This window comes from Erithacus rubecula (genome assembly GCF_903797595.1).
Source record: "Erithacus rubecula genome assembly, chromosome: 25".
Taxonomy (NCBI): Eukaryota; Metazoa; Chordata; class Aves; order Passeriformes; family Muscicapidae; genus Erithacus; species Erithacus rubecula.
Window position 1 is genome coordinate 5,073,213 of NC_136677.1, and position 12,908 is coordinate 5,086,120.

At 42.3% G+C, this 12,908-nt stretch overlaps 1 protein-coding gene across 2 annotated transcripts in view; it reads right to left on the minus strand.

The window, feature by feature from the left end:
- Positions 1-727: 727 nt before the first annotated feature.
- PKNOX2 (PBX/knotted 1 homeobox 2) overlaps positions 728-12,908 on the minus strand; it is an 83,684-nt gene continuing 71,503 nt past the window's right edge. For both annotated transcript variants that reach the window (XM_079326879.1, XM_079326878.1), the window contains 6 exons: positions 8,138-8,264; positions 7,956-8,053; positions 5,303-5,422; positions 4,310-4,386; positions 3,659-3,837; positions 728-2,295 (listed from right to left, as the gene is read on the minus strand). In XM_079326879.1, the coding sequence (XP_079183005.1) occupies positions 2,048-2,295; positions 3,659-3,837; positions 4,310-4,386; positions 5,303-5,422; positions 7,956-8,053; positions 8,138-8,264 (849 nt within the window). In that variant the 3' untranslated portion in view covers positions 728-2,047. The remainder of the gene's footprint in view (positions 2,296-3,658; positions 3,838-4,309; positions 4,387-5,302; positions 5,423-7,955; positions 8,054-8,137; positions 8,265-12,908) is intronic.

The following is a 12,908-nucleotide window of genomic DNA, read 5'->3' on the forward strand; positions in this document are numbered from 1 at the left end:
ATGAAGGGACAGGAGAGCTTCCATTGCTTCTGTTTGGGGGAGAATTGCTCTGTTTTGGGGTTTGTCACTCATTTTGGGGAAGAGTGTCTAATTTGGAGGTGGTTGCTCATTTTTGGAGAGTGTTGTCAAATTCAGTCATTTTGGAGGAAATCACTTATTTTGAGGAGAGTCACTCATTTCCAGGACCAGTTTGGGACAGCATCTTTTGGGGGTGTGTCACTCATTTTAGGAGAGAAGTTTTGGAGAATACAATTCCTTTTGGGGTGAACACCCATTTTTGGGGGAGAACCACTAATTTCTGGGAGAGATTAGCCCCTTTTGGGTCATCATTTGATTCTGAGGAGCATCCCTCCTTTTTGGAGACCATCACTCATTTTGGGGTTGCCTGTAACACTTTGGGGGAGCTTCTGGGGAGAGAATCACTCATTTTAGGAGAACACAGCTCATTTTGGGGTGTGCATCACTGGTTTGGGGGTGTATCATTTATTAGTGGGCAAACCCATTGGAGATGGTTTGAGGGAGAAAATTTTCATTTTTTGGTGGACCATCAGTTTTGGAAGTATAAATCTAATTTTCTCCACATCACTCAATTAGCAATTTGGGTGCATCCACCCATTTTGGGGGTAAATGAATTTTATGAGGGGAGTTTTTGCCCATCTTGGGGGGTTATTCCTGCATTTTGGGTCTTCTCCACTCAAAGGAAGAAGCTGCCAAGAAAATACAGGTGCATCTTGTAGCACTTTATAATAAATGGCCAGGAATTAATACTAAATTACAATGAATCCTTTATGAAATTACAGATTACATTCACGCCAGATCAGTATCCAAAAATAGGCATTTCTGCCCATTGCATCACTTGTGTTTTTTTATCCCAGCTCTCTTTTGTCAAGAGCCAGGGAAAAAAAAAAAAAAAAAAAAAAAAAGGACAATATGGGCAAAAAGCCACCAAGAAAATGATCCTTCTCCTGGAATCTCACATTTAGAGCAGGAACCTGCAGAAGACAATTCCTTTATTTTTGCCCTGGTTTGTTTTTGAATTTCCTCCCATGCCACATTTTAAGGCAAATACACCCTTTTGCTAGCATTTAAAATTTTAAAAAAACCCAAAATACAGGGTTTTGGCAGCTCCCTCCTCCACGGGGCTAAAGCTCCACATTGTTCCATGTGGAGGGATAAAACCAGGGAGAAATTATCTTTTTAAGCAACAATACTGAGTTTTCTTCTTGGGGATCACCATTCAACTTTGGGTGAAACCTTGCATTTTTTTAGACCAATTATTTCCCCTTTTTTAACTAATTCTGTGCCAAAATGCCTTGGAAAAGTTTAACTTTCTGCAGCCTTTGCCCCAACTCTGCATCCACTCTCAACCCTTAAGGATGAGAACAGGGTGAGTTGGATTTTTTTCCAGATTCAGCAGAGGTTTTAGCACATAAATTAAAGGATTTGGGAGGAATTTCCTCCCTTTTCCAGAAAGTTGTGTCCAGAGTCCCCAAACAGCCACAGCAAAAGTTGGGAGGTTTGGGCAATCCCATGAGTCAAGCACTGAACCCTCCTCAGATATAGCAGAATTTGCACTTGCTGATTATTTTTCTTCCCCCTCCATTCCAGTATTTATGCCTGTGAATGACCTTTCTGGGGAAAAAAATCCAAAAAGCATCAAGTCCTGGGGTTGGTTTGACTTTTCTTTGCACCACAAAATCCAAGGGATGGTGGCAATGACCCACCTGCCACTGCCCAGTCACATGGGGAAAACAACTTCCCCTAAAAAATGCTTTTGCTTACCAAAAAAATGAAGGGAAAAAGGAAAAAAATAAAACCTGAAATAAAAGATTAATCTGGCCACAATATGTGCCTTGTAAACGTGTGTCCTTCACTTCCATGCACTGCCATGAGGTCCCTGTGCTCCTGTGGGCAGCCAGGGCCTCTGCCAGCACTGCCAGTTTGCTTTTTTCTCACTCATTCCTTCTTCTTGCCTTTTTTTTTTTTGCATTTCGGGGGGAAGTTTTGTATCTGGTGCTGTCAATGATTTGGGAGGGTGCAGGAGGAGCTATTCCAGAGAGTCACTGTGGTCCAAACCAAGGTCAGTGCCAGGTGCTGCTGGGAGGCCACCAGGCTCTTCCTCCAGCTCCTCCTCCTCTTCCTCCTCCTCCTCCATCTCATCCTCGTCCTCCTCATCCTCCTCCTCTTCCTCAGTGCCATCCAGGGAGTCATCATGTGCTGCCAGCATTGCCTGCTGCATGGCCATGGTGGCAGTGGCTGAGGAGAGGGGCTGCAGGTTGTCCATGCTGAGCGAGCCTGGAATTAAAAGCACAAATTAAAATCACAAATAAGGAATGCCCAGCTAATCCACAAAGGACACAACAAGTGCATAAACCAAGAATAACTCAAGTGAAAAGTTTGGAGAGCTTCACCCACAGGGTGTCCCACCTACCCAGTCACTCCCCAAGGTTCAATCCTTAATTTTTTGAGCTAGTGCATCATTAAATAGCAGGGAACCTCAGTTCTGGGCAAGCAGATGCTCATAGTTGGGCAGATCTTCTCTTCATCTTCTCTCAAGTCCTGCCTTTCCCTCTCTTCATCTGGTCTGGTGTTTGTTCATTTCTGCTCTCTTCATCTTCTCTCTCTTTTTCTTCTCTCTTCATTTTCCTCATCAGTTCTTTGTTCATCATCTCTCTTCATCATCATCACCTCTTCATTTTCCTCATCTATTTTCTCTTCATCTTCTCTCTTCCCATTTTGTCTCCATCTGTCTTCTCATGTCCATCTTTCCACATTTCCCCTCCCTCCCTTCCCCAGCTCCTCAGATGACCCAAGCTGTGCCCCATAGTGAGTGACTATCACTGTGGTGACCAACTGCAGGAACCTTCTTGCATGAGCCACCTCCTGTACTTCCCCACATAAAGATCCCTAGAAATTACCAATTAAGGCCATAATTAATGTCACTGCCCACCCAGGGATGCCAGATGTCACTGCCCACCCAGGGATGCCAGATGTCACTGCCCACCCAGGGACGACAGGGTCTCACTCAGGGGTGTTTGAGACCTTCACCAGGGGGGTTTTGAGACTCCCAAGGAGGTCAGGGGTATGCCCTGGGCTCCCACAATTAACACATGGTGACTCCTTCCTGGAAGGACAGGGGACACTGGGGATGTCCTTACCATCAGGATTTGTCCCTCAGAGGACAGGGGACACTGGGGCTGATTATTACCATCAGGATTTGTGCCTGAAAGGGCAGAGGACACTGGGGATGTCCTCACCATCAGGATTTGTCCCTCAGAGGACAACTGGGCATGTCCCTACCATCAGGATTTGTCCCTGGAAGGGCAGAGGACACTGAGACTGGTGCTTGTCATCAGGATTTGTCCCTCAGAGGACAGGGGACACTGAGACTGATCCTTACCATCAGGATTTGTCCCTGAATGTCCTCACTATCAGGATTTGTCCCTGAGAGGACAGAGGACACTGGGGGTGATCCTCACCATCAGGATTTGTCCCTGAGAGGACAGGGGACACTGAGACTGGTCCTTACCATCACGATTTGTCCCTGAGAGGACAGGGGACACTGAGACTGGTCCTTACCATCAGGATTTGTCCCTGAATGCCCTCACCATCAGTATTTATCCCTGAAAGGACAGGGGACACTGTGGCATGTCCTTACCATCAGGATTTGTGCCTGCATTGCCCCCCTGCTGCTGCAGCACGCCGGCAGCGATGGAGTTGGGCCAGAACCTCTGCGTGGGCCTGTGCTGGGATTTGATTTTCTTGGCTTTGGGGGCTGGCTCGGGGTTGCTGGCGTCCAGCATGGGCTGCAGGATGCGCCGCCGGGCGTTGATGAACCTGCCAGGGGAAGAGCAGCACTCAATGAGCAGCTGTTACACCAGTAAGGGGTTCAAACAGCATTGCAGCAAACCAGTGAGTTGCAATATAATAATAATGCTTTGAGAAAGCTGTTTCATGGGTGTGTTTTTATTTGCTTGTGGGACATTGTAGCTCGACATGAATTTTTCCTGCTGAGCTGGGAGAATGCTGCATGCTGGATTTGCCAGGAGAGGGCACTGAGACCTTGCAATGCAGTGCTGACATTAAACACAGCCAAGCTCATCTCCCAGAAACCCCAGAGTCACAAAAAATCAGAATATGGTGAGTTGGAAGGACTCACCAGGATCACTCCTGGCTCTGTGCAGGACACCCCAAGAATCAGCTTAACCACCCAAGTCACCCCCAAAAAAAGCATTTTAAAGCACCAAAAAAGGGTGAAAATGTCCTAAAGCCACCAAAATGATGGTGTGGGCTACCAGTATCTGCTCACCAGTTGTTGACTTGCAAGAGGGTCAAGTTGGTTTGGGCAGCAATTTGCCTCTTCTCATCCTCTGTGGGGTAGGGGTGCTGGAAAAAAAGAGAGATGGGGTAGCAAGATTACATCCCTGCATGCAAGATGTCATCAAATAATGACAGGCTGATTTTTTTTTTTTTTTTTTTGGTGGCTTCTTGCATTTGTAGTATCCAAGAGCATCAGGATTTCCCTGGGTACATTTAAGGCTTTTCCAAACCTTTCCATCAAATGCTTTTCCTTGAAGGAAAATGGTTTTAGTGTTTTTTTTAAACTCTAGCAGTTTTCCAGTGATGGTCATTGGTAAATGTGGAATCCAGAATTTTCCTTAAAAAAAAAAAAAAAAAAAAAAGCTGGGAAGTTCCCAACCTGCTTCTGCTTCATGTCCTGGCTGATTTTAACACAAGTTGCTCCTTGGAGCTGTTACCTTCTGTGTTACTGATGCTTTGGGGATCTCCCACTCTGACTTCCTGGAGAACCAGCTTTTGCAACCAGTTTCCAAGTGATTTCTTGGCTGAATTATGCAGGAAAAAATGTGGGATTTTTGGCTTTTTGCCCTTCTCCCAGCCCTGCTGATGAGAGAGAACTCCTCATGCACAAAAATATCCAGTTTGCATCTAAGCTTCCTCTCCCTTCCCTCCAGTCCCCAAAACAGGGTGATTTTGCAATTCTGAGCTTGGACTGCTGGCTGATGTGCTACCTGTGAGCAGCTCTCACATTCCAGCTTGCTAGGAAATCATATTTTGGAGCTGTTAAAAGCAAAAAAAATGTTCAAAAATCATGGGAATCCCCTTCTGGAATTGGACGCTTCTTCTTGCCTTAGGGAATATTTTTTTCCTCACCAAAACACTCCCACCACTTTGCACCTCCAAACACAAACACAGACAAACCACCACTTGGATTTGAGGATTTCTGGGGTTTTTGTCCTTTTTTTGCCCATCCTGCAGGGGGTTTGGGTGGCTGTGTGCTCACCATGAGGTGCTGGAAGAGCCACGAGCGCATGATGTTGGTGGCGTGTTTGGGCAGGACTCCCCTCTTGTTCTTGGACTTCTTGTCCTCACCATCAAGGAGGGAGGTGAGATCCAGGTTCACCTGACAGGAGAAAAGAGATAGGGAGAGAATTGGTTGGAAATGGTGATGGGCAATCCAAAAAAATGAGCAAAATCAACCTAAAATGGGAGTGGGATGAGTGAAAAAAACCTGGCACTTATAGCAGCATCCAAAACCCATTTCCTGCTCCTCAAAATCTGCATAAATATAGATTTTTATCCCAGGATCTGTATCTTTTATCTCTTTCTTCTTTTTTTTTTTTTTCTTTTTTTTTTCTGGTCAATGCTCTGCAAGGGGTAATGGCACTGCTGGGGGGTGTGGTGATGACACCACCACCAATTTCAATGTGCTTTAGGAGGAAAACACTTTTACCTGAAAAAAATAAACCCCAAACCTCATAAAAAGATGATTTTCTCATTTTCCCTACCACTCACCAACCCCTTGCAAACCCATGTTCCTCACCCAGCTGATTCCCACCACAAGGAGGGAGATGCCCACTGAGCCACAATTTGCTTTTTGCCCCCCAGAAATTAAAAAGAAGCATCTTGCTGCAAGAGAAGTTTTAATGAGGATTCAGGAACCAAACTGAAATCTAAGCACTTGAGTTAAAAAGGGATTTTTTTTTTTCCCCAAGTCTTCATCAAAACACTTCTCCTGGATGAATTAAACATCAGGCCAGCAGGTGCCTGTGATTCCCCTGGGCTCCAGCTGAATAAATCATGCCAGTGGCACAGGAAGAGCATCTGAAGGTGCTTGTCCAGGCTCTCTCCCTGCCCCAATATTCCCTGTGCACATGTTTTTTCCCACCACAGAGGGTTTTCCTGCAAGATTTAAACCTGAAAAGCAGAGATATTATAGAAAGAAAAATTTTAAGCATTGCTCAAATAAATAAAAACTGCCAGGGAGGTGCCACTCCTTTCCAAACTGCTGTTTATTGATTGTTTTATAAGAGGTTCCTGAAATTAAAATGGGGCATTTCAGAAATAATGGGGGTGAATTTCTGCTGCTCTGCCCCCAGGAAGCAGTGTTACAGATATTTATGATTTTTTTTTTCCTAAATTCCTGGGGAATAAGGGTTGGGAAGACAAGTTGTGCCAATAAATCCAGTTCTGCTCCAAATCATTGTCTCACTGCAAGAATGCAGGGATCATTGCATAACCCATTGCAATGTCAGGGAGGAAAAAAAATGGAATAAAACCAGAGCAAATGGCTGGAATATATCCTCAAATTCAGAAAGAAGACCTAAAAATGAGCCTTTCCCACAAGAGTCATGATTGCTGTGCTGGACAGGCAATGCCAGTGATCCCAGATCTATAATATATCATAATATAGAATAGAATAGAATAGAATAGAATAGAATAGAATAGAATAGAATAGAATAGAATAGAATAGAATAGAATAGAATAGAATAGAATAGAATAGAATAGAATAGAATAGAATAGAATAGAATAGAATAGAATAGAATAAAATATATAAAATATCTGAGATCTATAATATTTGTCCCATCCTATCCTATCCTATCCTATCCTATCCTATCCTATCCTATCCTATCCTATCCTATCCTATCCTATATCAAATTAATATAGACTATAAATATATAAAATTAATATAGACTATAGAATATACAATATGTACAGTACACAGTAGATAATAAAGCTTACAGAATAAACCAGAATGTTCTATCACAAATAACATTACAAATGTATCACATACAACATTACAAATAACAGATATTGTTGCATGTTATATACTGCAAGAAATAATATTAGGTACATTATTATTACATGCTGTAATATTTTATAACAATAATATAAGCCTTGTTATAAATTCTTAAGTCTAGAATGTGTTAGGTACCCCAAAGGCACCTGGCAGATGGGTTTAATCAACGTTTCTTGCTAATTAAAAATTTAAGGCACTCCCAGGATTGAATTTCTGGAGAAATGGAGGGATGCTGCCTGCACTCCCAGGATTGAATTTCTGGAGAAATGAGGGGATGCTGCCTGCACTCCCAGGATTGAATTTCTGGAGAAATGAGGGGATGCTGCCTGCACTCCCAGGATTGAATTTCTGGAGAAATGGGGGGATGCTGCCTGCACTCCCAGGATTGAATTTCTGGAGAAATGGGGGGATGCTGCCTGCACTCCCAGGATTGAATTTCTGGAGAAATGAGGGGATTCTGCCTGCACTCCCAGAGAAATTGGAGGGATGCTGCCTGCACTCCCAGGATTGAATTTCTGGAGAAATGGGGGGATGCTGCCTGCACTCCCAGGATTGAATTTCTGGAGAAATGGAGGGATGCTGCCTGCACTCCCAGGATTGAATTTCTGGAGAAATGGAGGGATGCTGCCTGCACTCCCAGGATTGAATTTCTGGAGAAATGAGGGGATGCTGCCTGCACTCCCAGGATTGAATTTCTGGAGAAATGGAGGGATGCTGCCTGCACTCCCAGGATTGAATTTCTGGAGAAATGGGGGGATGCTGCCTGCACTCCCAGGACTGAATTTCTGGAGAAATGGGGGGGATGCTGCCTGCTGCAGTGCAAAGTTTGTGCTCCAATCCAGTGGGAAAGCCTTACCTGGGCACTGGGGATCTGCAGGGCACCAGGGGTGATGGCTTGGGCGAGCACCTGGCCCTGCGACGTCACCATCGTCACAGGCTGGTACAATGCTCCACCTATGGAAAATAAACCACATGTGGGGGGTCCTAACATCCCAAATCCCCCTGCCCAGCACTCCCTGCAGTGTCCCCAGTGCCTACCTGGCACGGCAGGTGAGCTGCTGCCAGTGCCCATGGCCAGGCTGGCCGGGGGCAGCGCGGGCACCACGATGCCGGCGGGGGGGTTGGAGGCTGGAGGCATTGCTGCTGGGGAGCTCTGCAGCATTTCCTGCACAAAAAAAAAAAAAAAAATACACCAGTTGCACCATGAAAGCTTGTTTTGTTGTTTTTCACCCTCCCTATGATTTTATTTCAGTGGTTGTGTTGGGTTGATGTGGCCAGAAATGTCACCGGAGCTTTTCGCATCATGTCTAAACCTTTAGAAAAAAACCTGCACCTTTTTTATCTTTGCCTGAAAGCTCCTTAATTTCAAAATCCTAATAATAATTTAGAAGAAAGGTGTTTATATTCTCCATTTCAAAGAAAAGCTTCTGCCTTTATTAGCAGACACCTGTCCTTCAAACCAAGACAGTGGTTCAACAGGAAAAAATGCGATTTTTCAGTTTGTTGCAACTGCCCCCCCAATTTAGCATCTTCCCCAAACTTATGCAGTCACTCTTTTCCATTAAAAAAAGGGGAAAAATTTAAAAATATCATGAAGGACCAAAAGGAATTTTTTTATCTTTTTCTTTCTAAATATTTCTGGTTTTTGGTGCTTTGATGCAGCCTTTGCTAAAATTCAAGGTGAGCACCACTGCTGCCCTTATAGTAAAATAATGAAATTAATAATAACAATATAACCCCACTGATATAATTCCTTGCAGTTTTAAGCTAATTTCTTGCAAAAATGGGCAATTTTTTTGAGCTAAAAGATGTAATTTCACTTTAAGGCCCATCTCAGCAATAATCACCAAAAGATCCCAAAAGGGATGATCATTTGATTATTAATTTTAATATTTAAATGATTATTTGAGTATTTAATGTGACATTTTGGGGAGGGAGGAATGCCAGAATTGAGGCTATGGGGGGAATACAGGGCAATGTATCCCAAGCTTCCACTTGGGCAGGATTTTGGAAATAATATTGTTAATAATTATAAAATTATCATTATGGACCCAATGCCTCTGCCAAAAGTTACTTTTATTTTTTTTTTTTTTAATCTGGAAATTTTGCTGCAATTGCTGTGAATTTTTCATTCATTTCTCAGACATTCCTTTCCACAGCTGAATTAATTTTAAAAATGCAAATATGACTGTAAAATACTTGTACTTTTTTTTTTTTTTTTAGCATTCCTTCCCCACCTCCAGTCTTCTGGGGGATGTAATTTTCAGTTTGAAAAATGAGTATTTCTCAGGATATAGAGCAAAAATCAGTCTCTTTTGCACACTCTCAGTTTGGCCCTGGCAAAGGATGATAGAATGGTGGAAATATTAACAAAAAACCCAAAAACAACCAGATATGACTACATGTAACCAGAAGTTTGGGCAGCTTGAAAACCTCCAGCTTTCCTCCTCTGCCTTGTTTTTCCAAGATTCTTCCTAAAGAAGAACATCCAGAACACCATTTTTAGAATTTGGAATAACAGAAAATAGGAACAAAAAATTGCTGTTTCCTTATATAGTGGTCAAAGCCATTTTTAGCAGTATTTTGTGATGAAAAAAATCACCTTTGTTTTTGTGGTGGAGAGGAAAACTCTCCCAAAAACATCTTCTCACTGGTGTCCAAAAAGGCAGAATATTGATAATTATTAGAAAGAGCTATTGAAGGAATGAATGGTTTTCCTGCAACTTTGTGCAACCAAAGTGACCCAATGGAGGTGGAGGCTCCACCTTCAAATAAATATAGATAGATATCTCCAAGAAGGATTTTTTAAAAAAATACATTTTGCATACCAATTGCCTCAGATTGCAAATGTCAGCCAAATTCTCTTAGGCTTGGCAGTTCTGCTGCAGAGGGAAATATTTTATATATTTGATATTTTGAGACTCATAGAATCACAGAAGGGTTTGGGTTAGAAGGGATCTTAAAGATTTTCTTGCTTCACCTTCCACTGTCCCAGGCTGCTCCAAGTGACCTTGGGCACTTCCAGGGATCCAGGGCAGCCACAGCTGAAATGCTTTGGGCAATTTTGAAATCTGAGTGTGAAAAAAACTGCATCACTAGGTGTCTCTGCAGACCCACATCTCAGCACTGATCAACAGCAAAATGTGATTTCTCTCAATTAAAACATGATTTCTCCAAATTAAAAGTCATTTCAATGAAAGAAAAAAAGATCTGGGACATGACACAAAAAAACTCTTCCCTACAAAAAGGAAAAAAATCCAAGTATCAAATTGTAAGAGAGTGTTGAAATCCAGTGCAACTTGAGTTGCTGTCCTTGTTATTGTGCTTTATGACAGACTTTCATTTCTGGGTGGTGCAAGTGTCAAAATGTCTGTGTCACCCTGACTCAAAATTACCTGTGCTGGGGAAATTGGGATTAGTTGGAGAAAAAAAATTAAATCCATGGGTTTGCCAAGAAAGAGGTGGCCAAAATCAAAGCCATTTAAGATAATTCATAAAGCTCCTTCATGAATGGATGGGTGGATGGAGATGAGAAAAAATAACTAAAGATAAACCCAGGGTTGATCACAGGGCAAATCTGGATAAATTAAGACCCACACAGAGCTCATTTTGATGTCAAAGGAAAGTTGAAGTGAAGCAATGATTTAAATTGGTTTCCTTCCTCTTCCATGAAAGAAGGATCTCCTCTCCTACCATGGTCAGAAAAAATGAAAATAAAGTGAAAATAAAAGTGAAAAATACCCATTAAATAAATGGAGAGGGCCAATGTGGATTTGAGCAGAGGAATGAAGCCAAGTGAAAAGCAACAATAAAAACAGAAGAGGAATTGCTTGGTGGACTTGCAGGACAAAGAGGCAATGACTCCATCAAAGACAAAACAAGGAAGCAATGGAAAAAAGAGTACAAAAATCTTGGCAAGATAAAGAAAGGTCAGGGAAGACTCATCACATGGGAAAAACCCAAATTTGTCACCCAAACTTGGCCAGAATAATCTCTGAACCTGCAACATGAGATTCCAGCAGCAGGCAGAACACCTTGTCTGAGTGTTCTCTCATCTTGCCATCATCTCAGGCATTTTGCACCTCCAAAATTTCTTGTATTTTCCACCTCAAAAAGCAGAAATAGCAGCAGGTGAAGGACCATCCTGTTTGGATTCACCAGGGAAATCCAACAGATTGTTCTGTGATGACATTTTGACACATCCAGACATTGTTTTGGTTGATATCTTTGGTACTGTGTGTCCATAATTTTTTAAAACATGTCCTGTGGTAAAAAACTTAGCCAAAACCTGAAATATTTCACTTTCATCACAAACTTGTATCTCCTCACAAAATGACTGATGTTCCTTCCCAACCCTAACAAATCTATTTGCTGAGAAACTTCCTTCTTTGATACAAATTACATTTCATTATTTAGATTTTTTTAAAATCCTGAATTAACAACCTATTTACTCTTCTGCTTCCCTTCACCATGAAACCAACAGGACAAGTCAGAGAACTCATCCCACTTGCCATTTTTTAAACACCAATCCCACAATTTTCCAACTCTTTGGAACATCCTCAGCCTCTAAAACCCAACTGGTGGATATAGAATATTTCCACCCTTTTTTATCCATGCAAACTCAAAGAGTTGAAGCACTCAAGCACTTGGCATGGAATAAATGGACACAGAAAATATTTGTTATTGTGCTGTCACTTATCCCATGACCAGTCATGGCCCAGCACTGTGAATAGAAAATCAGTGGCTGATCCAACATTTCTCCTCCAGTTGGGTTTTTCCTGGGTGTTCTCCCATTTATTTCCCAACTCCCTCCAAATCCTCACTTGAATTCCTCAACTTCCAAGCCTGGCCCAGAAGGGAAACATCAGCAGCTCTGGGTTTGCAGGAATCAGAAGCTCTTGGTACCTCTCTATGGGCCTGATTATTTTCCAAAGACTTGTGCTAATTTTCTGATATGATCCCCACCTCTTTGTGAGCCACTAAATCCTCATTACTTTTCCTGACCGATGCATTCTAATTAGATCAACACTTAAAAAAAAAAAAAAAAAAGGGAAGGAGGGGGGAAAAAAAAAAAAAAAAAATTCACAATAGCCACAGGACGGCTTTCCATCTCATTAACTCCCTCACTTATTATTTTCATGAAAATTACTGATAAAAAACGTGCATCTCCATTTGCTGGGACCAGGAGCTTTGTCAGCTCCTATCTAACATCTCTCTCATCACCCGGGATGTGAGCTGTTGCCATGGCAATGCACAATAATAGAAACTAATAAATTACAAACGAGATGCTCGTTGAGCAATTATTGTTCTCTTTTATGCAAGTGTCTTGCTAATTTTGATCATAAGGAATGCTCCCATAAAGCAGGGAAGGGATAATAAGTCTATTTCTAGAGATTATTAGAATATAGAGTGAGGATGGGGTTTCTTAGATCAATGATTAAGTGGTTTGAAGCTTTCAGGGAACCCAAATAAGCAACAGAACTTTTCTGGGGGTTTTTCCCTCATCATGTTGGGAGTTCAAACTCTGCAGCACCTGGAGCTGAGCTGCTAAAAATTATATTTTTTTCCTTTCCACCACATTAAAAATGCCCCAAAAGCCCTAAGAAGGCCCCCTCACCTTCCTCCTTTGCCCCTAAAAGGTTATTTTGGGTTTACTGCAGTTATTTCTGAGGGGATTTTGTCACCCTAAATTCCATTTTTCTACCCCAAAAACCAAGTGTCTGAGAGAGAGAAATACCCTAAGGGAATATAATATAGTATTGAGTATTTTGGGATGCAACCAAGATTAATTCCCTGCACTGCAGATCCA